General features: G+C 51.3%; 1 protein-coding gene across 2 annotated transcripts in view; it reads right to left on the bottom strand.

The window, feature by feature from the left end:
* Anp32a (acidic nuclear phosphoprotein 32 family member A) overlaps positions 1-18508 on the bottom strand; it is a 37188-nt gene extending 18680 nt beyond the window's left edge. The window contains exon 1 of one of the 2 annotated variants that reach the window (XM_032909465.1): positions 17723-18508. In XM_032909465.1, coding sequence (XP_032765356.1) covers positions 17723-17776 — 54 coding nt within the window. In that variant the 5' untranslated portion in view covers positions 17777-18508. Of the gene's footprint in view, positions 1-14411; positions 14646-17722 lie in introns of those variants that run through there. The other variant, XM_032909464.1, reaches the window with a different exon arrangement.
* Positions 18509-21130: the final 2622 nt, after the last annotated feature.

The raw sequence follows: 21130 nt of genomic DNA, 5'->3' as shown, positions 1-21130 counted from the left end.
TGGACTTCTGCACATACTTAAACCTAAGAGTATCTGAGCGGAGAGGGCTCTCACAACTGAAGGGACAGATGTGGCCAAGACGCTAGGTGTCTGTAGAAGAGTTGGTGGGAGGACTGGAGAGATGGCTCGGTGGGTAAAAAGTCCTTCTGTCAGCCCGATGAACTGAGTTCAATCCCTTGGCCCCACAAGGGGAAGGAGAGAACTGACTCAGACAAGCTGACCTCTGACCTTTACAGTTGCTCCGTGGCACATGAGCAAAAGGACTTTACTGAGGGCTAAGTAGGCCTCCGCCACACGATGGGGGACATCCTGTTAATGCTGCTTTGATCATCAGCACAGGGACAAACAAGATGGAGTCAGGCTGGTTTGGCTCTAGACTTTTCCGCCTAAGAATCTAGACATATTCTGTTTGTTTGTTGTTTAGAGATAAGGTCTCACGTAGGCCTGGTGGTCATAAAGTCTCTCTATTGCAATTGAAGAAGATCTACAGCTTCTGAGCCACTTCCCTCTACCATCCAAGATCCAGGAAGTCGGGTGTGTATCCGGTTTCAGCTGTGCTGGATGGAGATGAACCCAAGGCTTCGGCAGTGCTAGGCAAACTCTACAAACTGAGCTAAAACCTCAGCCCAGAACTTTGGTCAAGACTTCACCAACTCGGAGTTCACCACTAGAATGGGAGGAAGATCTCTCCCTGCCGAGTAATCCATGGAAGTAGGCCAGAGGCTGGGTAGAAGGCACTTGGGAGGCTGAGCTGGGCTTGGCATCGCTGCGATACATTTCACAAGCATGTTCCTCACCAAGCAAGATGCTGCACCCAGAGAAGAGTACCGTCCACCCCAGACCCCCACTCCTCCTCGTGATTAGCCCTCAGTAAACACGTGCTGATGAGAAAGGCATCAAAAATCACCTAGGTAGATAACCTGAGACTTGACTTCCCCACTATATGGAATCAAGAATCCTCTAGAACTGTCTACTGGATCCTTCGTCACTCAGCTGGGAAAGCGGCCGACTGAGTTACACCGTGGCAGTGTTCGGGGGGGAAAACTCCAGGGATGGGACCAGGGCTGACACCCCAGAGGCGGCTCCTTGCTGTGGTGGCATCTCAGCCTTCCTCAAACTTCCTGAGAGTCAGAGAAGCACATGGCCAGAGTGTCCCCATTGGACTAAGAAGCTGTCGTCTACAATAGAATGCCCAAGTCCAGGATGATGGTGATGACGGAGGAGGAGGGGGAGGAGGAGGGGAGGAGGAGGGGGAGGAGGAGGAGGAGGAGGAGGAGGAGGAGGAGGAGGAGAACAACTAGAAATACACTCCTCATCCTGGTTTCAGAATCAGACTATAAGAAAATTCAGCAAATGCACCACCAGTCTCCCTGCTGGCCCCAGTGACTACTCCACCTATCTATCTCCAGGGTGTGTTCAGAACTTTGGAATCTTACTTTTCTTGCCTTTACTCTCCAGCTAACCTATAACACTGACTTTGGGGGTAAGGGTGTTTGGGGTAGCTTCCGATCTTTAGCTGTAATAACCTGGAATATCCACTGGCTTAGGTTTAAGAACTTAGATGGAATCCCCCCTGATTGTAGGGTCACAGTCCAGAGTCTTACAAATCTAAGGGCTTCATCACCCTTTCTGAATAGGTGGTTACTTAGCCTCCATTTATCCCTCAAATGCTAGAGCTCGCTCAATATGGAGACTACCACAGGACACAGGGTGACAGTGGAAATGGTGTCCTAGCCTCCTGAGCCAAGGGGCATGCAAAAAAGAGGCCATTACAACACAAAAGCGAGGTCTGGTTTGCCAATCTGACCTCTCTGGGCCAGTCTTCCTATCTCAAAAACAAGTGGGCCAACCCACACCTCGGGATGTCCTAACAGATCCAAAAGGTAATGTTTACTAGGTACCTAACAACAAGCACCTCCCCAAACTCACCCTGGGCACTTAGTAAAGGTCAAGTAAGCCTCCTCTTATCCCAGGAGAGGGCTTAGCCCAACGGGTAGGGAGGCGCTCTGCTTATGCAGTTGCCTCTGCTTATGCAGTTGCCATGCCGATTCACTGCTACTCTGCTTTGCTAAAGAGGCTGCCGGCTGATCCCCATCCCTGCTCCTGTTTGCAGAGGCAGGCCGTAGGCTCCTACCTACACTTTAGCCTACTTGTATTGGAAAACTATGCATCTCTTCCTACTTTCCAGACATGGGTCAAGATCTCTGGGTATGTTTCTCGTCTGTGAGCGTAAACCTTACTGCATTAGGCATGTCAGAGTCACGAAGGGAAAGAACCTTCCCCAAGACCCTGGCACACCCTGAGAGCGCCAAAGTTCACAGTGAGGCAGAGATGAAGGGGGGGGGGACAGACGGACAGACGACAGACAGACGAACTAGAGAACCTCCGGGTAATCACCATAGTGGTTGGAAGCTGCAGGTCAAAGCTAAGGTTCCAGACTGCGTGCACAGCTCCTCAGTAGCCTGGACCTGGACCTGGACCAAGCCACCCACTCAAACTTTCTAGCCTCATCCCCTCACCCGTTACATAGTCAGAATCTTAAATACTTCGTAGTAGTCCTGTCCTTTAAATAAGGTACGTGGCACACAGGCGTGGAAAAGTAACAGGCAAACAAAACACAATTTTAAAAGACATTACTTTCCCTCACAGGGTAGAAGCAAGCCTAGTGCCTTCCTAGCTCAGCAGCAGAGTATTAGGAAGCGGTGTTAGCAGCAGGAAGCTTCCCTGGAGCCAGAAGCTCTCTCTGGGTAAAATTCAGTGGCCCAGGGTGGTCCATTCAACAAGTTGATCAAGTTCTCTCCCACAAATACTAGTGTAGGGGGCATGAGGAACCCTGCATCAACACGTAGACTCGCCCACCTCAAATCACCCGGACCTCCACCCACCAGTGTAAAGACAGGAACGATCTAGGCAGAATCAAAGCAGTAATGGGTGTCATTCAGATCCACTGTAGCCTCGCAAAGACCAGGGTAGAGCCAGGCAGGCGTGGTGGGATGTGCCTCTAATCTCAGCACTTGAGTCCTGTTGTTGGTTCAAGGCCAGCTGTTTATATAGAATGAGTTCCAGGACAGACAGTCAAGGAGACACAGAAAGAAACTGTTCCCCCACCCCCACCCCCCAAAAAAAAGAAAAAAAAAAACAAACAAACAACAACAACAAACCCATAAAACAAAAACAAAAGAGACAGGGAGAGGGAGAGAGACAGGTAGGCCAGTGGTTACCAAAATGGATGGCATTCTCTATCGAGAAAAGAGAAGACCAACTTAAAAGCAGTCTTGCCTGGAAGGGTGGCTGATGTGGTCAGAGTCCATTCCCTCCAACACACCCAGTCACAGCTGAAAAGGTAAATTAGCACAAGTATTTCAGGGGCTGGAGAGATGGCTCAGCAGGTAAGAGCACTGACTGCTCTTCCAGAGGTCCTGAGTTCAATTCCCAGCAACCACATGGTGGCTCACAACCATCTGCGATGGGATCTGATGCCCTCTTCTGGTGTGTCTGAAGACAGTGTACTCACAAACGTAAGTTAATAAATCTAAAACAATGCATTTCAAAGTTCAGATGATTCAAGGTCTGAGCCTCAAGAGAATAAGAAGACATTCCACCATGGCAAGGTCCTGCCTAGGGCTGCAGTGCACGGAGTACTGGCCAGCCCCAACATCATTCCCCACAATTGTATCAGCTCGTTTAGGTCACCCCATCCGTGTTGGTCCATCCCGTTCTTTTTCTCCTCCCCCTCCCTCCTTGAATGTTCCTGCCTCGAGTGATGGAACACATCACCAAACCTGGTCTTGTGTAGTGCTGCGGACTGAACCAGGGTTCTGTGCATGCTGGGAAAGCACTCTGCCGCAGAGCTACAGCCCTGCTCTCTGTTCTACTTTTTAATCAACAGGATATCACTAAGGTGCCCGAGTTAGCCTGGAACTCTTTCTAGTCCACCCCGATCTCAGTCTTGCCATATCCTCTGGTGTCACAGGCGTGTGAATTCACATCTTACTCTCCTGGGATCTCAGAGTGTTCTTATGCTGTCCATGAAAATGTCACCTCCTCCACAAAGCCTTCCCTGAACCACAGCTTTGTTTTCATGGCACTTAGTGGGGCCTTTGCTGTGGTTTATTAACGGACTGTCCATGAATGGAGGCTGTGTGCTCAGGACATGCGATGTGCTTGTCTGCTTACTGTCACATCCAGACAGCCTGCAACAAACCCTATACAGCAGGTATCCAATCTCTGTGTGTGGGAAAGAAAGCGTGGAAACAGCCGAAGCTGGGGGTCAGCCTGGGGGATGGGATTCCAGGCCTGCACTGCTGTTTGCCACCTGGGAAATGCCGAGTAAGCTGCATAAAACTGGTTAATATCAAATATCCTGCAGCTAAGGGCTGCTTACCGTCCATGCCGATTAACTCTCAGGGAGCTAATGCATTCAGAGGATACAAATCTGTGTTCCGGTGCAATGGGCACCCCACCCCCTCAGACAGGCTCTGACCTGGTCAGGGTCTACAGCCACTGGTCAAGCTCAGAGGCAGATGTAAACATGTCTTGTGCCATTATCAGTGACCACGCAGGCTACTAGAGTAGACAGAAAGTTCCTGAATGCTCCCAGAGAACAAACGTGCCCTGAACCCAGTACCCTTGTGGCTTAGGACAGCCTTCAAGCCAATCGGGCTCCTGCCACCACATCCTACTCGGCAGCCCAGAGTGTTGCTCCAGAAACCACCCCAGACTCACCCCCAGAAGAACAGATACACCGGCAGACATATAGAGCATGTCTGTAACAGAGCCACAAACTAGGTGGTGTGAGAGAAGTGAAGCTGCTTGCTATGGCTGCAGGCCAGCCTCTGCAGAAGCTTCCCAAGCCTCTAAGAGCTAGCGAGGGAGGCTAGCACTTCATAGTCCGCTATCCCAGGCAATGTCCATCCCTACGCCAAGGGGAGACACGCAGTGACGAAGGCCAGCTCCTAGTCCAGCGCGTGGATGGGGCTTGGATGGGGCTGCTTCTCACAGACGGTTGGGCAGAGGCTGAAAAGGACCTGACACCAGGGAACTGTCCTGTTTCAGCAGTGGGGGAGTCACAACAGACTCTGCATGACCTCCGTATGATCCCTGCAAGGGTACCAAGAAGCACTGAGCAGGTGAAGTGGGGAGAGCAACCAGCACACCCTCCCACAAGGCCCAATGGGCATGGAATCCACTGGGGACAGACCACGCCCTCACATCCTGTATGCCACCTGGGCAGATGCAGAGGGTCTCCTCCTTCCACTGAATCCAGGAGGAGTAGACTCCTGTGCACGGTGCAGATCAACACCTGATGTCTTCCTCATGGCTCTCCATCGAATTTTCTGAAGAAGGGTCTTTCACTGAACCTGGAGCTCTCTGCCTGGGCCAAGCCAGTCAGCCAGCGAGATCAGGAATCCTGGTTTCTGCCATACCCCTAATACTGGTATTATAGATATACGCTACCATGCACAGCTTTTACATGGGCTCTGGGGACCTGGGTCCTCATGCTCACACAGCAGGCACTTCAGCAACTAAGCCATCTCACTAGGTCCACTCTTGGCCATACTCTGGTAGCGCAGCCTCTCGGGTACACAGACCCAGGTGTGATGAGCAGAAAGTGGGAGGAGCACTTGAAGACTGTGTGGAGGTGGAGAGACACAGGCCGGGAAGTGGGTCCTTGCAACCCAGCACATTACAGCCTGGACCATCCTTTAGTTCTGCTTCCTTTACCCCCCCTTAGCCTGTTTCTTCCTATCTGCTGTGAAGATCTGCATCCTGTTTCAGTGCCTTCGCATCCCCCCAGACCTTTAAAAACACATGCATTGGGGTATCGCACAGAGACAGATTCAGCAGTTGGGGAAGAGCTTGGGAAGTCCCTCAGATGCTCCTCTGGTAGTTCCGATGCCAGAGGAGGCTGCAATCTGAGTCATTAACCACATTCTTTCCTCCTGTCTATCACCCAAGCTCCACCGCAAGACACAGGCCTCACCACCCTCTGCAATCCAGGCCTCCCATACCTCTGCTCCACCCAAGCCACCCAGGACACACAGAGAGAATGCAATTAGTAAGCCGGCTGTGCAAATGGCTTAGGAGACTAACCCAGCCTTATTCCAACACTAGTACATTGGACACGGCTGAAGGACAGGGAATATGACCGTGGGGTCCTCTTATTTTCCTCGCAGCCACACCATGTTGGTTTCCTGTGAGGTCAAGGGAAGATGGTGGACCTGTTGCAGAAAATGGAACGGAATCCCTTCCCCAGATGTATGACTTTCTAAATTTACTGTAACAGGTCCTGGCTTCCACCTTGCCAGCCCCGTTACCCCTAGTCTTCATGACTTTAGCAGGAGACAGACCAATGGAGAAATCCAGGCCTGGGCCCTGTGGCTGGCTGCAGAGTCCTGTGTACACACAGCCCCCAACCCTCTGAGTCTCATTCTTCCCTCCCATTGCTGACCGTCCCGTCCAGCCTGCTGCAGATCCTTCCCTGGTGGCATTCTCAGACACAGAAAAGCAAGAGAAACACCACCCAGGTGCCCATCGGCCCCAGCCTCTGGTACGGGAATGGATCCTCTCACTAGGCCCATTCCTGGCTTCTCAGGTTATCTGCAGGGAGAACCCAGGACAGATCCCCCTGGAACCCTCCAGAGCACAGAGTGGACTCTGATAGATCCGCACACACAGACAATCAAGCTGCCATGTGGCTGTGGTCTTGGATGAGCTGGGTACCTTAGGAAGGCTGTGGAGTGGAGACTGTGACTATCTCCACCCTACCCTCCAGGGGTGGGAAGATCAGCAGCACAGAGACAGCGTTTGGCATGGGACAGACACTTCTTTTACACCATGGACTTTCACAACCAAATTAAAAATAAAGCCAGCAAGTCAGGTGTGCTGGCATAGACCTTTAACCCCAGCATTTAGAGGGCAAAGGCAGGCAGAGCTCTGTGAGTTCAAGGGCAGCCTGGTCTACAAAGGGAGTTCCAGCCAATCAGTACTACAAGTGAAACCCTGTCTTAGGAAAGGAGGAAGGAGGAAGGAAGAAGGAAGGGAGAAAGGAAGGAAAGGAAAAAGGAAGGAAGAAGGGAGGGAAGGAGGGAGGTAGGAGGAAGGAATGAATTAATACTTGGAACACTGACCTTTTAACTGAAGTGTTAAACTGAACAGGATACTCCACTAGGCACAGGGAAGAAATACTACTACTCTGAATATTTTTAAAAAATGCCTCCCTATTTATGCTCTCTGAGATCTTAACACATACCTATATGTAAACAACCCATAATTAACAGACAGAACAGTGGTTGGGTGCAGTGGCACACACCAAGGTCACAGCTACTTGTTAAGACTGAGGCAGGGGCATGATGAATCCATAAATCCAAGGCCAGCTGCAAGGTCACCTTGTCTCAGGAAAAAGGGGAGGAAAAAGGGGGATGGGAATGCACATCTATAATCCCAGCGTTTCCAAAGCTGAGGCAGAAGGACCACAAACAGGGAGCGTAAGTCAAAGAATAAAAATAATAACTCAGGCCTACGGTGCGGTAACAAATGCCTACACTCTCATTACTTGGGAGGCTGAGGCAGGACAGCTGCCTTGAGTTCAGGGTTCCGTTGGGTTATAGAAGGAATATAAGACTAGCTAGGTCTATATGACAGGAAGCCTGGGGGGGTTGAGGGGGAGGGAGAAGCCAGTTAGTTTGTTTCCCTCATCCTTTCGTCTACCCTTCAGACAGGACCTGGAAGTTTTAGTTGGCAAAGATAACCAAACAGCATCCATCAGGCAGTAAGAAACAGACGGGAGGTAGAGAGGGCCGCATTTGGATTCTAAATTTTTAAATCCTAAGAAATTTAAAGAACATCTGGAAAAACCGGAAGCCCACTGATGTGAGCGTGCTAAGAGCCTCCACCTCACCGTGAGGTGCCACAATTGGACTCTTCTGACAGTTAGCAGGGCTTCCAGCTCTGGTCCACCAGACGGGGTGTTAGGAAGAGACCAGACACCAGGGTGTGGTGGTGCTTGCCTTTAATCCCAGCACTCGGGCGGCAGAGGCAGGCAGATCTCTGCGAGTTCAAGGCCAGCCTGATCTACAAATCAAGTTTAGAGCAGTCCAAGCTGTTAAGTCTCGAACAACAACAGAAAGCAACCAGACCACGTGAGTACAGGTCCTTTACTCCGTGAGTACAGGTCCTTTACTCCGTCGACATGAGGAGAATGTTTGTGGGTACAGTGCCAAGCACTGGGGATACCCCAGGGTGAAGGAAACCTAGGTTCCTAAAAGCACACAGCATTGTTCTGGCTTCCCAGGGGAAAGAGATGCTAATTAATAAGAATGTAAATTACAAGGGAAAATCCTAAGAAAGTTCTACAACAAAAGAATCTGATTTAGACCTTCCCAGGAAGGAAGGGGAGGAGAGAGTTAACTGAGAACTGTGGTGGGAGTGGCTTGGAATGAAGGGAAGAAAGGAGCCACTGAAGCTCCAGTGAGGAGAAAGACCAGTTAGCAGGGCAGCAGAAGGATTTTTAGATTTTATCCCAATGGTGATTTTTACACATAAGGGGGGAAAAAAAAGACACCTGTGCTTTGATAGGGATGAAGTTGGAATCCTAGCTTCAAAGAGACCAGAACTGTGGAATGGGGAAGTTACCTGGGATGGACTAAAAGTGTTGTAAATAGGACGCACGGTGTAGGCAGAAGGTGAGGGGGTGGTGGTGGTGGTGAAGAAGACAGGGTATAGAGGCCATGGGTTCCCTTTGGACTTGAGTACAGGGTGCTCTCAGATACCCAGGTAAAGCGTGACTGTGAGGTAAACATCACAGCCAGGAGAGCATGCATATGGTATCTGTATGCATCTGTTAATAAGAAGATATCTTAGGGAAGAAGCCTAGGGGGCCGGGGTCCCATGTTCAACTGAGTTTAAAATATTAGAAACATGAGAAGCGGCCAGAACCATAAGGAGCAGGCCCAGGAAGATGGCATTATGTTTTCCACAAAAGTCCAGGACTCCAAAGACTGCAAGACTCACTCAAGAGCTGACAGATTCCCAGAGCCAGAGCCAGGAAGCAAAGCTACTTAGAGGAGACAGGGATGGTAAATGCAGTTACAGTCATCTAAAAGACAGGAGACAAGACAGCAGCTATGGAGGGATCCGGTTCAAGCAAGGGGGTCTGGCTTTTTGTTTTGTTTGAGACAAGGTTTCGATTGTATAGCCCAGCCTAACTTTGTGATCCTCCTGTCTCGGTTGACAAATTGCTTCCCCAGTACAGGACCAGCACTCTAAGACCAGAGAAGCAAGCACTGGAGTTGGGGAGAGATGGCTCAACAAATGAAGGAGTCTGCTACCAACTCTGACAGAGGAAGCTCCTCCTCTAGGAGTATTGCAGACATGCATATGCGAGCACGAAGCACGCACGCACGCACACACACACACACACACACACACACACACACACACACACACACACACACACACACACACACACACACACACGGAGGGACTTAGGCTGGGAGAGGGTGAAGAACCAGAAGGCAATCTGAGTGGATGCCGGAAGCAGCAGATGTGCAGTGAGAAAAGGTGCTTCCGGAGAAGGCAGTGGATACACACCGACCTCTATAGAAACCATGGTGGGAAGGCAGTGCAGGGCATGGGCTGCTCTTTCTAGATTCTAACCTCATTTCCTACAGAAACAAGTACCACTTACTTTAATGTAAGTCATTCTCTCTCTCTCTCTCTCTCTCTCTCTCTCTCTCTCTCTCTCTCTCCCTCTCTCTCTCTCTGTGTGTGTGTGTGTGTGTGTGTGTGTGTGTCCGTACAGTCAGGGGACAGGCACAGGTGCAGGTCCTTCAATTCCCCCTTGTTTGACAGAGGGCCTGTTGATTTTCCTGTTGCACGTGGCAAGCTTCCAGAGCTTGCCTAGTCTCTTGTCTGGAGCCCTGGATTACAGATGCTCATGTCACACCTCCACACCTCCAGCTTTTATGTGGGTTTTGAGGATCTGAACTCAGGTCAAGGCGGTGTGGCAAGTGTTTTACCACCGAGCCACCTCCTGAGCCTCACTTTCTCTTTTTAAAGCAGCTGGCAGCTTGCACAGCAGTGGGGCTTCTGGTGCCTGAGCCTGTGGCTGGGTGCTATGACAGCCTCACTTCCGAGACCCCCCAGTACACACTGTGGAGCAGCTCGCCAGGACTGGAAGGGAGAGACAGGCACCCCTCTCTAAAAGTTTCCGACTCAGTGAATGAAAAATGTGGGTGTTCTTCATGGTGCACAACAGAAAGAAGGGCTAGGGGACACGGTAATGAGGAGAACTGGCGTAGCCAAAAAGCTCTACAGGCACCGTGGAAGATACACGCTTAAGTTAATGGCTACTTTTACCATGAGGTTGTCTGGGGTAGACCAGAGAGCAGCTGGAGACCAGGGGACCCAGCAGAGCTGCCATGAAATCGGAAAAATCCCCGTTGTGTCACCACAGAGACCATACAAGGCTCAGGAGAAGGGACGCCCCACACAGTGGAAGAAACCTTCATCTCCAACCTTAAATCTTTCCCAAACAGTAATAAAGTGAAACCAATGTATGAGTCTAAGCTATCCTATTTTCTTTACAACGAATCGAAAGTGTTCATGTTTTTTAAAATAACATGTATATACGTATGTGCTGGGCACCAGCATGAATCCTGTTACTAGTAGGTTCAAAAAGTCTGAACAGCACCCTCGAGGTATTTATTTGGACAGGGCCACACGTAGCCCAGGCTAACCTTGAACTTGATATGGAGCTCAGAATGACGACCTTCAACTTCTCCCGCCTGCAGCCCTGAAGTGCTGGGGCTGCAGTGAGTGCCGACATCACATCTGGTTTGTGCAGAACGGAAAACAGAACGTAGGGCTCTGTGCAGTCTTGCTGAGGAACTCTAGTGTTTGAATTACAACCCCAGCCCTACCCCCTCCCCCACTCTGTTTTGAATGACGACGAGAGAAGCTGAACAACTCGTCCGACTCAGGTTAATGACCGAGCTGAGCGTCCAACTCTCTAATGATTCTCAATAATTTCCTCGCTAAACCAGACTCCCAAAATGCAAATACTTCTGGGAGAAAGGCAGGGACTTTAATCCATGCCAGAGTAAGTAATTAGTCAAGTAGGGTCATCTTTTAGACCTGCTGCCTGGAGCCAGTGTGGTAAAGAAAATGGTAGATTGGGTGTGTCAGGGGTGGTGGTGGGGGGGAGTTACACAGCATGGAGCAAAACAAAATCAGTTTGAGGGGACCTCCCTGCAAGGTGCTGTGGAGTACACAGGGGACAGGGTGTGATGCAGAACAGAGACACCTGTATCACCCGGACAACTGGTTCTACACAAGGAGGCTGGTAATGGATATGGAAGGCCATGGGTGCTTTGCTCATCTGGCTTCAACCAATTCCATTAAACGAAATGTTCTGAATAGCTACCTCCGGTCCGGTCAAGAGCCCTCTCCACAACTCGGTATCTGTTGTATCATTATATTGCAGTGTAGTACAGGACTCAAGTCAGGTTCATGTTTTCCTACTTGTCTGTGGGAAGCAGGTGCCCGGCACCGAAGGAGAGTAGGTCCCAAGAGACACAGCCCAAAAGGGGATGTCTCCAAGGGAAACGCCCTTCTAGACACCAAAGCCATGAGCTTCCTCTTCTTCCGTCAGAATTCAGGCCAGAATGCTAGACCAAGTTAACTCCATCAGACCCCCACCACGGCCACTCAGCAACGAGCTCCAGGCTCCCCCATAGAAGGAAGAGGGGTGAGCAGACAGCTGGTGAGCTAGGACTGAGTCAGGCACCTTTCCCACTGTGCTGCAAGGAAGAAAGACGGCTAACGGCAGAAGTCACATGTAAGTCACCTTGAGAGGCCGAGAATGTGGCCCCAGCCCAGGGAGGACAAAGGGTCTGACACTGCCGTTGGGAACTTCCCGTTCCACCCACTTCTGTTTAGTAGCTCAGGCCTTAAGAAGCTGCAATTAGACAAAGGTTTTGAACCTAAAGCCATTTCTGCTTTGCTGCGGATTGCCTTCCCAGGAAACATGCGCCGGGGAAGAGCAGCAGGCCTGAGATGGGGTGCCCGGGTGACCCGGGGTTTTTGGTGATGTGTCCTGACCCTGGTGTCAGTCACTGGGTACAGGGCAGCTTTGCCTTCAGTAGGCCTCAAAGCCTGGAATTCTCTTTACCTCTGAGACACAGAGGGCTACCCCACAGGGAGCCAGGAATGAGAGCAACTTAGGAGGCTGGTGAACTGGGGCCCATTTCTATGAGGATCAAAGTAGTTTAAACGCATATACAGAAGGTCTCGGAAAATTCACAGCGCACCGTCAAATGTGGGACTTGCCACATTCCTAAAAGAACAAAGCACGAGGCCCCAGGGGCCTCCCCTGCCTGCTAAACAAAGAGGGACAACTGTCCAGGTAGTAAACTCCAAGAAGCAAAACTGAAACACGCAGGTGCTTTTATAACAAAAGGATACACATCTCCCTCGGGTTCTTTTATTGATCGAGTTCAAAATAAATACAATTTTTTTCATTAACACAACTTTGTTAAAGTGAGGGGTGCTGCAATTTGTAGGTTTGTTTCCGGATCCACAAGTCTCTTAGTGGTTATACATACAAAGTGTTTTCAACTCAAGCAGCATAAAATGACCTGAACCACTTAGCTGCAGTTCGGTGACCTGGTAGTAAAACCCACACCCAGGCGATGGAGCCCAGGAATATGCATTTTACCGGTTCCCCTGGTGATCTGGTAATATAGGTCATGTTTGGGCCTTGGTCAACTACAGGAACTACACACATTCTCTCCTGTCCACACAGACTGCCTTGGGAGGTGGATTCTGAGTCCTAAATGATCCCAGAGAGGTTGCTCTCCTTAAGGAACTGCAGGCAGGGTTAGGTGAGCAGCTAAAGACAGAGTTACTGGCATTGTTATTAGCTACAAACCAACACTAAGGACCTGCCTATTCTATCCTGAGATTTTTTTTTCCCTACAAAGAAAACTAATAAAAACAGTAAAGGCATTATATAAGACCCCAAATAACCACTCACTAAGGGCTCCTGCTTGTTTACTCACTTCCCCAGAAGTGTAATCTAAGAGGCCAGATATACCTCAGCAGTGTATTTAATATGCGAAACCAGGGTAAGGCTCCCCCTTAAAATGCTTATCCACCCTGCTTGTCTGTCCCACCTAAAGCTTCAACAGGAAGCTAGGCTTTGTTTCCGGTGTCCTCAATACCAACAAACTCAAATCCACCCTCTTGCTACTACGTGGCCTTGGTCCAAGGCTGGAGGAGAAAAAGCTCTTCCCCATGGTGCTTTACAAAAATGCATGCGATAGTGCTTCAAGGCAGTACAGGGGCTGAGTATGACCGAATTAAAACCACGGCTCTGCGCTGACCAGCGGTGACCCGGAGTCCTGCCTCAATTTCCTTATGGTTAGTATAAGAATAACAACAGTACTTAACATAGTGCCCTTGTGAGGGTAAAATAACTGCTGTCTGTAATCCACTTAGCAACATGCCAGACACAGTAAGAAGCTGTGTGAGCAGCTCTATTATTGTTGGAGTTGTTATTTTAAACCTCCAAGAGGCCCTAAGTTACTCCTCGCCACTCCCCAGTATCTGTGACTATACCAAGCAGCCGCTAAGGGCCAACTCAAGCCAATAATAGTCACTTACTGATAAAACAGAACTGTCCCGTCTTACAGGACACAGGTACAAAACTTTGTAAGGGTAAACTAAGGGAATATGTCCCAGATCACAGGTTGGCAGGATCCTACCTCCTCGTAGTTGGTGAACTCAAGCCCGGGTCTGTGTGGCTTCAGAACCCAGACTCACCACGGAACCTTCAGATCCAAAACAAGCCTCAGCAGCTGCCAGTCACAAGATTCAAATGATCACCCCACACCAAGGCCACGCTCAGTTCTCTGCCCCCAATCCCTGCTTGGCTTGCATAAATTGGAGCAAACCGCCCGGCCACTTGCTTGAACCCAATTAGGCAGTAAGTCAACCTAGAAGAAAAAAATGCAATGCATTCCAGAGGTCAAAGTAGACGCTGGCTCCGATGGCAGCCTTTGCCCGACACTTCCATGGAAGTTAGTCTCTCCGTGCAGACACCAGCCTACAGCCCGCGAGGTGCCTACCACACGCTTTGAGTCCCACATCGGGGCCAGCATTTCGAAAAAACTGCCTGAGTCTTAAGCCAACACAAAAAGACAGTTTACTTTTTCTTTCCTTTTTTTTTTTTTTTTAAAGAAAATCCTTTTCTCTTTCGGTTTAGAGTAGCGTTTACTACTATGTAGTTACCTATCTTCCCCGCCAAAATAAAAACGGAAAAAGAAAAAAAAAGAAAAAAAGGCGCGGGGTGGGGGATTGGAAAAAGAGCGAGAGAGCTCCCCCAGCTTGCAGGGTGCTGCGACACCCACCTGAAACTCGCCCAACCTTTCTAGAGAGCCCAGCCCCGGAGGGCGTTTCCCCAGTGCATCCCGACAACTTGTCCCTCCTGGGTAGAAGGCTGACGCCCTCGGCTTTAGTGAGGGCCACCAGACTAGCGAGCCTGAGCCCCTCCCGCCCTCCAGTTTCACCCCCACCCCCATACACCACCCTATCATTTCCGCTGAAGGCGCAAACACCAGCGCGATCATTTCGCCTTCAAGGCCACCTTTCACTACGTGCCCAGCGCAGCAGGAGCCACGGCGGAAAACCGAACAGGGGGGCAGGGAGTTAGGGCGGGGGGGGGCGCTCGATAAGGTAGACCGTCACCTTTTCGGGGCTACGACAGCTTCGGGATCCTTGGACCCTGGGTGGGAACCCCTATAAGGCCGAATGCGTAAGTGGGGTGGGGGGTGTCCCAGGGGCCAGCTCCCCCAGCAGCCACCTCGCTAGAGGGCGGCCGTCGGGGCGATGGCGCAAGCTTCTCGCTTCCCCCCCCCCCAAGCGCGACAACAGCCACGGTGACAAAATGGCAGCTCGGCGCCCGACTGGCGAGCAACCGGCACATAGCCGGGGACTGCCGCCCCTGCACCCCGAGAATGCCAGGGCACCCTAGGGCTAGGTCTCCCAATGGCCTAGCAGTGCAAATGGCGAGAGCAGACTGGTCCGCAGATCCTAGCGGGTCGATGGTCCCCCGCCCGCCGCGCCCTCTCCAGACCCGCTCCCCAGGCCCGCGCCTCCGAGCTTAGGCTGTGCCGGTGCGCGCCCGAGCCCCCACCGCTGGGCACCACGGTCCCCGCGGAGCCCGGTCCGCCGCCGCCGTGGGGGAGGGGTGGGCCTCGGGCGCCCCGGGAAACATGGCTGCTCGTCCTAGTACGGCGGCGTCGCGGCCACCAGTCCTCGAGAAGCGACTTGGGAGAGAGGTTGCAGAAGGTGGGTGCGTGGGGGGACTCTGGGGAGGGAGGTTCCCCAGAACGATCTGTTTTCCAAAAACGTTTATTTGAAAAAAACAAAAAACCAGCAAAACAACAACAAAAAGCCAGTTCCTCCTCCCCCACCCCTTTTGTCCCTCTTTCGAGAGCTTTCTGCCCTCCCCTCCCCCATGCGCAGCAAGTGCCCCCTCCCCCGCCACCCGCGCGCCCCACCCCGCCATAAGCCCGGAGGCCGGCGAGTGGGCAGCGGACTCACGGCGAGGGGGCGAAGCGTGAGAAATCGCGCCCAGCCCAGAGCGCCCGCCCCTCCCCCAGCGCACACACTCGGGGAAGTTTAAAGAGCCGGTTCGACCCGCTTTCCGTTTCGCTCCGGGTCAGCTAGTACTGTGGCCCGCTCGGTCCGGTCCTGCGCTGCTACGCACCTACTTGCCGCGACCCTGAAGCCCCCCAACTATGTACAGGGGTCTTCCCGGAAAGTACGCGGGAAGTCGCGTTCGGCCCCCTCCCCCAGCACCACACCCAGTCCCCTCCACCCCCCGGATCCGGCACCCTGGCTAGTTCGGGACGCCACCGGCCGAACCGGGCAGCCCCGCGGCAAGTCCTGCTGCTAGGGGTGCCCCCTCCTCCCGCCCTGCGCGCCATAAGGCTGTAGCACGTCTCGGGTGCACAGCTGCGTGAGGATGGGCGGAGGGCAGAAAGGAGCTTGTTTTCAAAAGTCTTACTCAGGTTTAGAAGGAGGAATTAGAAGAAAAGAGGAAACGAGGCCTGCCTTTGTCAGGATTCGAGGGGCCAAGTGGCTGGAGGGGCGACAGGTCAGCACAACGTGCTGCGCGAGCCCCCAACTCGCCGGAGCCCCGGACCCTCAGGCTAGACCCGAGATCTTCCCGCCCGCGAGCCCCTGCTGCCTACGACCGGGCCTAAAGGGGAAGTCGGCTAGGGTTTCCACCCCAGACCCTAGGGTCTCTCGAATGGGTCAACTCGCAGACATGAGTGTGAAAACGAGAGGGAGACAAAAATAAACAGTAGCTTTCGAGTCACCCACCCACCCTTACTTCCCCTTGCAGTGGGCTAGCGCCCAGCCTCCCTGTTCCCACCGGTGTAAGTTTCCTCCTGCCATACTCCCGCCGCTGCCCAATCCATAACGGCTACGGTCAGACGAACTGCCCATCCCAGAGCTGCGTGCCAGCCGTGCCCGCAAGAATGTAGACTGGGTCGGTCCCCACAGCGGCACTAGCTCTGGGCAGCTCGGGTTCTGATAAAGTTTCCCGTGCCCATTTATTAACCAAGCGCCGAATGGCTGCCAGGGAGCCCACCCCAAGAGAAGAAGGGACCGAGAAGGTGGGGTGTCTGGTGCCGATGAGGCGTCAGGGTGCCAAGGCTGGCATCTGGGTTGTGAGCCGGGGGCCAGAATGGGACGCAGCCTCCGGGCAACTTACATTAGCGACGCTCGTGGTTGGGGAGGCGCGAGGATTATCTGAGCATTTGCACACTCCACAATCCCTCCCCCTTTTTCTAAGGTACCCCCCTCCCTTTCCGCGAGGAAGAAGGGAGAAAAGACAGCATCTGGCCCAAAGGTGGGGTGGAAAGAGTGAGAGAGAAAGGAGAAGGAAGGCAGGCAGAGAAAGGGAGGGAGGGAGAGAAAGGGCGCGTTCACGAACACGACAAAGTTACAAATATGGCTCCCCACCTCTCGCCTCATCCCCGCAGAGAAACGAAGACGCGCTTTAAACTCGAGCCATCTCCCAACTCCGCAGCAGTCGGGTCCCCACGCGCTCTCCCCGGGGGCCTCGGGCTACATTGATCAGAAACTATACCGGACTCGCGAAGCCCAAAACTTATTGTGTGCGAGCGAGCGAAAGAGACGGCAAAGGGAGGGGGCAGGCGCGGGAGGGGGCGGAAAGGGGGTTACGCTTCTAAAATATAACACCCCCTTTTTGTTGTTTAATCCAGGAGGCAGCCCATCTTCTCCTCCCCTCGATCATCTTTTCCATCCAGATGCGCGTCGTGGGAGCTCGGACGAGGGTGAGATCGCCGTCTTCCCTCCGACCCGAACGCGTGCGCCCCGCCGGCCCCCCGCTGGGTGCACACTCGCACGCACACCCTCGCACCCATACCCGCACACGCGGGAGCACACGCACAGGTAGTCAGTCACACACCAAGGGCAGCAGCGACGGCGGACGAAACATGCTCCGATGGCATTGCACACCCCCCCCCCGCCATCCAACCTTGCAATTCATTTGCATTCAGACCCCAAACCCCACATCTCCCCCGAGCCCCCCTCCATAAAAAAGTGCCTTCCCCCAAAACACACACGCACACATAACACAAAGTAGGAGAATGGACCGACAGAGATATTTTTGGCAAATGCTCACATCAGAGGGCGTCCTGTTCCGCAGCTCTAAATAAATCCGTTTGTCCATCTCCATCTCTCGCGCTCTCTCTTTCTGCAGAGGATCCTGCGCCAGCGGAATTCAATCAATAAACCCCGAACCCACGGCCGCGCGTTTTAGGACTTTGAAGGCTCAACCAGCTCCGCTCGGTTCTCGAGCCCCCAGCACCCGCGGCGCACACTAACCTGATCGCCGTAGAGGCGGGACCTGCGGCTCCTGCGTGGAGCGGCGGCAACAGGAGCCAATGGAGTGGCGAGGCTCCGCATGCCAGCCAATAGTGGTGGTAGCGGCGGGGGGCAGGGTCCAATGGGCGGCCTGCGCAGCGGGCCAGGGAGGCTCAGCCATTTGGCTGTGGTGCCGGAGACGGACCCCTTTAGATACCCGAGCAGCCGAAGAGGAGCGCGGCTGCACCTTGGTGGTTGCGCACGGGGGGCGGGAGGGAAGGCAGGGCAGGTGCGTGGACCTGAAGGTTCGTGGCCGGGGGCGGGGCCGCAGGTGCGTGGACACGGGAGGGGCGGGGTCCTTGCGGGGGCATCCTCTGGGTGCTGGGCGGGCGGACGAGGCCTGGGGCGCGCGGGCGCAAGGCAGGCCCAAGGAGGGCGCGCATTTTTGGAGCGCACGAAGGACAAATCCCACCCCCCCACACACACACCCCGGGGTGCCCACCTTGGCACAACCCCTCACTCCGGGTCTACTCCCATCCCCGCAATTAAATAATCAAGTCTAAGTGCATGACGCTCCCACCTCCGGAGGAGCGAGGGCGCGATCTCGACCCCAGAAGCTTGGCGGTCTGGTGTCCTGCCTTAAAAGAAGCAATTCCCCGAGAGCCACCGGGATATCTTGTGTAGGGCGATTAATGAATGGAAAGACCGCAGATGCAGAACTGTATAAAATATTTAAAAAGTGGAAAAGGAAGGTGCTGGGAACTGCTGATTCTCAGAGCCCAACATAATTGACGGGCTTTATAGGTTTTTTTGAGAGAGAGTTTTGCACGTTTCATTCTAATCGTCCACCAGAGTCGTTTGGTTGGATCTGAGTTGCCAAGGAGTCGCTAACTGGGGCACTTAGTCCAGGTCTTCCAGTTGCTTTGGGTTTTGTTTTTGTTCGACTACGTTACGTTACGTTTTTAAAGAAACCTTTACAACCCTGGTTCCCACTGGGTTTCTTGTAAGCAGCCCTAGGACCTCATTACTACGTGGCTGTGGACAAATCACGGGATACATGTTTAATTTCATCCACACAACTTTATCATAGTGTCTTTTTTCTCTTCGTCTACACTCTCACACAAACATCCCCAAAATAATTCTATCATTTTGGATACATTAGAACTGAACATTTTATTCAGTTAGTTCTTTAGATCAAACAATAAATGGATTTGAAAGCTGATAAATGTTTATTCTAAGTAGCTGGGAGTACAAAACATGTCATCGGGTAACTATGTAATTTCTATAGGTTGTTCATTTAACATTTCGTATCCTTAGATTTTTGTTAATTTTTACAAAGGCTGTGTAACTGGAATTTTTCAATTGTGTTGGTTCCTTTTAAAAACACAAAGAACCCCAAATTACCTCTTTGCCAATGTGTCAGTTCATGTTTCTGGATATGATAACGTTTTTAAAGCAATAATAGCTTTTCATCACAAATACTTTAAGAGGGTGTAGTGTACAAAATCTGTATAGCAGGAGTCTTGAAGTTCATGTTCTTTTGGATGGTAAATGCTAATTTGTTTCTTAAACACTGAATCATAGCTGAGGTCCCTGCTGTCGGTGCTGTGAGAGAGTCCTTTTCAAGGAGTAACTCAAAATCCATTGAAGCAAGGAGGTGTCCATTCTACTACCTCTGCTAAGAAGAAGCCAATAGCTCAAGTGACAGGAACAGAAGAAAATTACTTGGAATCCCAACCCCACACACACCTCCCCTTAACAGAGAATATACAGAAATAAAATTATAAAAATCCAGAAGTTGAGCTAGAGAGATGGCTCAGTGACTAAGAGCACTGACTGCTCTTCCAGAGGTCCTGAGTTCAAATCCCAGCAACCACATGGTGGCTCACAACCATCTGTAATGGAATCTAATGCCCTCTTCTAGTGTGTCTGAAGACAGTGTACTCATATAAATAAAATAAATAAATCTTTTCTTAAAAAGCAGAAGTTTCATGTGAAGAGAAACCAGAGTACTAGAGACTAATTAGAATAAAAAAAAAAAAAGAAGAAGAAGAAGAAGAAAGAAAGAAGAAAAAAAAAACAGTGACCCAATCACTGACAGTATTCTGTATAACTTGTTTGTGGAGCATCTTCCTTTTACAAATTTTGAATAACAGCTTTTGCATTTAGTGCTTTAAAACTGAAAGATGCTTTCACTGGATGTTGGTCGGTATAGAAGCTGAACTATGAAAGGACTTTGAGTATTGCCCAATTGAAGGAAGAAAGTTCCTCTTGTAGTTTATCTAAGAAAGTTTTAATAGGACTTTGGTGGTTTTATTAGAAAACAGGAAGACAGCTCATGCCCTATAAGACTTGGAGATATATATATATATATATATATATATGAATGTGTAATTATTATTTACAAGGATATTAAATTATGTTTTTATTGTATATTTTAGTAGTTAGGCACTGCTCCCAATTGATCTGCATTTCGGGGAAGTAGTCAGAGAAGCCCGAACTCTCCTGGAAGAATTTTTATGTGGCCTGGAACAGGTGCAGTTCCTTACTGCAGACTGAACCCACAACAGACTTTAGATGGCGAGGAATAGGCAGTCTGCGGCAGGGTTTGATTCCAGCTGGGAATTAATGAGATACAAATCAAGTTTTGAGCCTTGATTTGAGAAAGGGGTGGGCTTCAAGTAAGAAGGGCACCTTCAGCATCCATCCCAAACTAAGAGCAGCCTGTTCCCAAAGATAAGAGCCATGGGCGTCTTTAGCCTCCGTGTGTCTTGAAGGCTTTATTTTTATTTTTATTTTTATTTATTTTTTTTTTTTTTGGTTCTTTTTTTCGGAGCTGGGGACCGAACCCAGGGCCTTGCGCTTCCTAGGCAAGCGCTCTACCACTGAGCTAAAACCCCAACCCCGCTTTATTTTTATTTATGTGTATTGTGTGCACAAAAGTGCAGTTGCCCAAGGAAGCTAGACAAGAATGTTGGGTCCTTCTGGAGTTCCAGGAACGTGTGAACAAACATAGGTGTTGGGACCTGAGCTCTTGTCCTCTGCAAGAGCAGCGAGTGTTCTTACCTCCTGAGCCATCTCGACCGTGCCCAACATGGTGAGAAGTCTTGTTTTTAGAAATATCCACACCATCGCCGCTGTTTTAGCTCGGGAGTCCTTGGTTCAGTCTCTGAAGATGGTGGCCCTTTGGTTTTTATTGGTCAAGCTAATGAATGCACAGTTCAAC

The sequence above is a fragment of the Rattus rattus genome, chromosome 8 (genome assembly GCF_011064425.1).
Source record: "Rattus rattus isolate New Zealand chromosome 8, Rrattus_CSIRO_v1, whole genome shotgun sequence".
NCBI lineage: Eukaryota > Metazoa > Chordata > Mammalia > Rodentia > Muridae > Rattus > Rattus rattus.
This window is presented reverse-complemented; position numbering and strand designations above follow the sequence as displayed.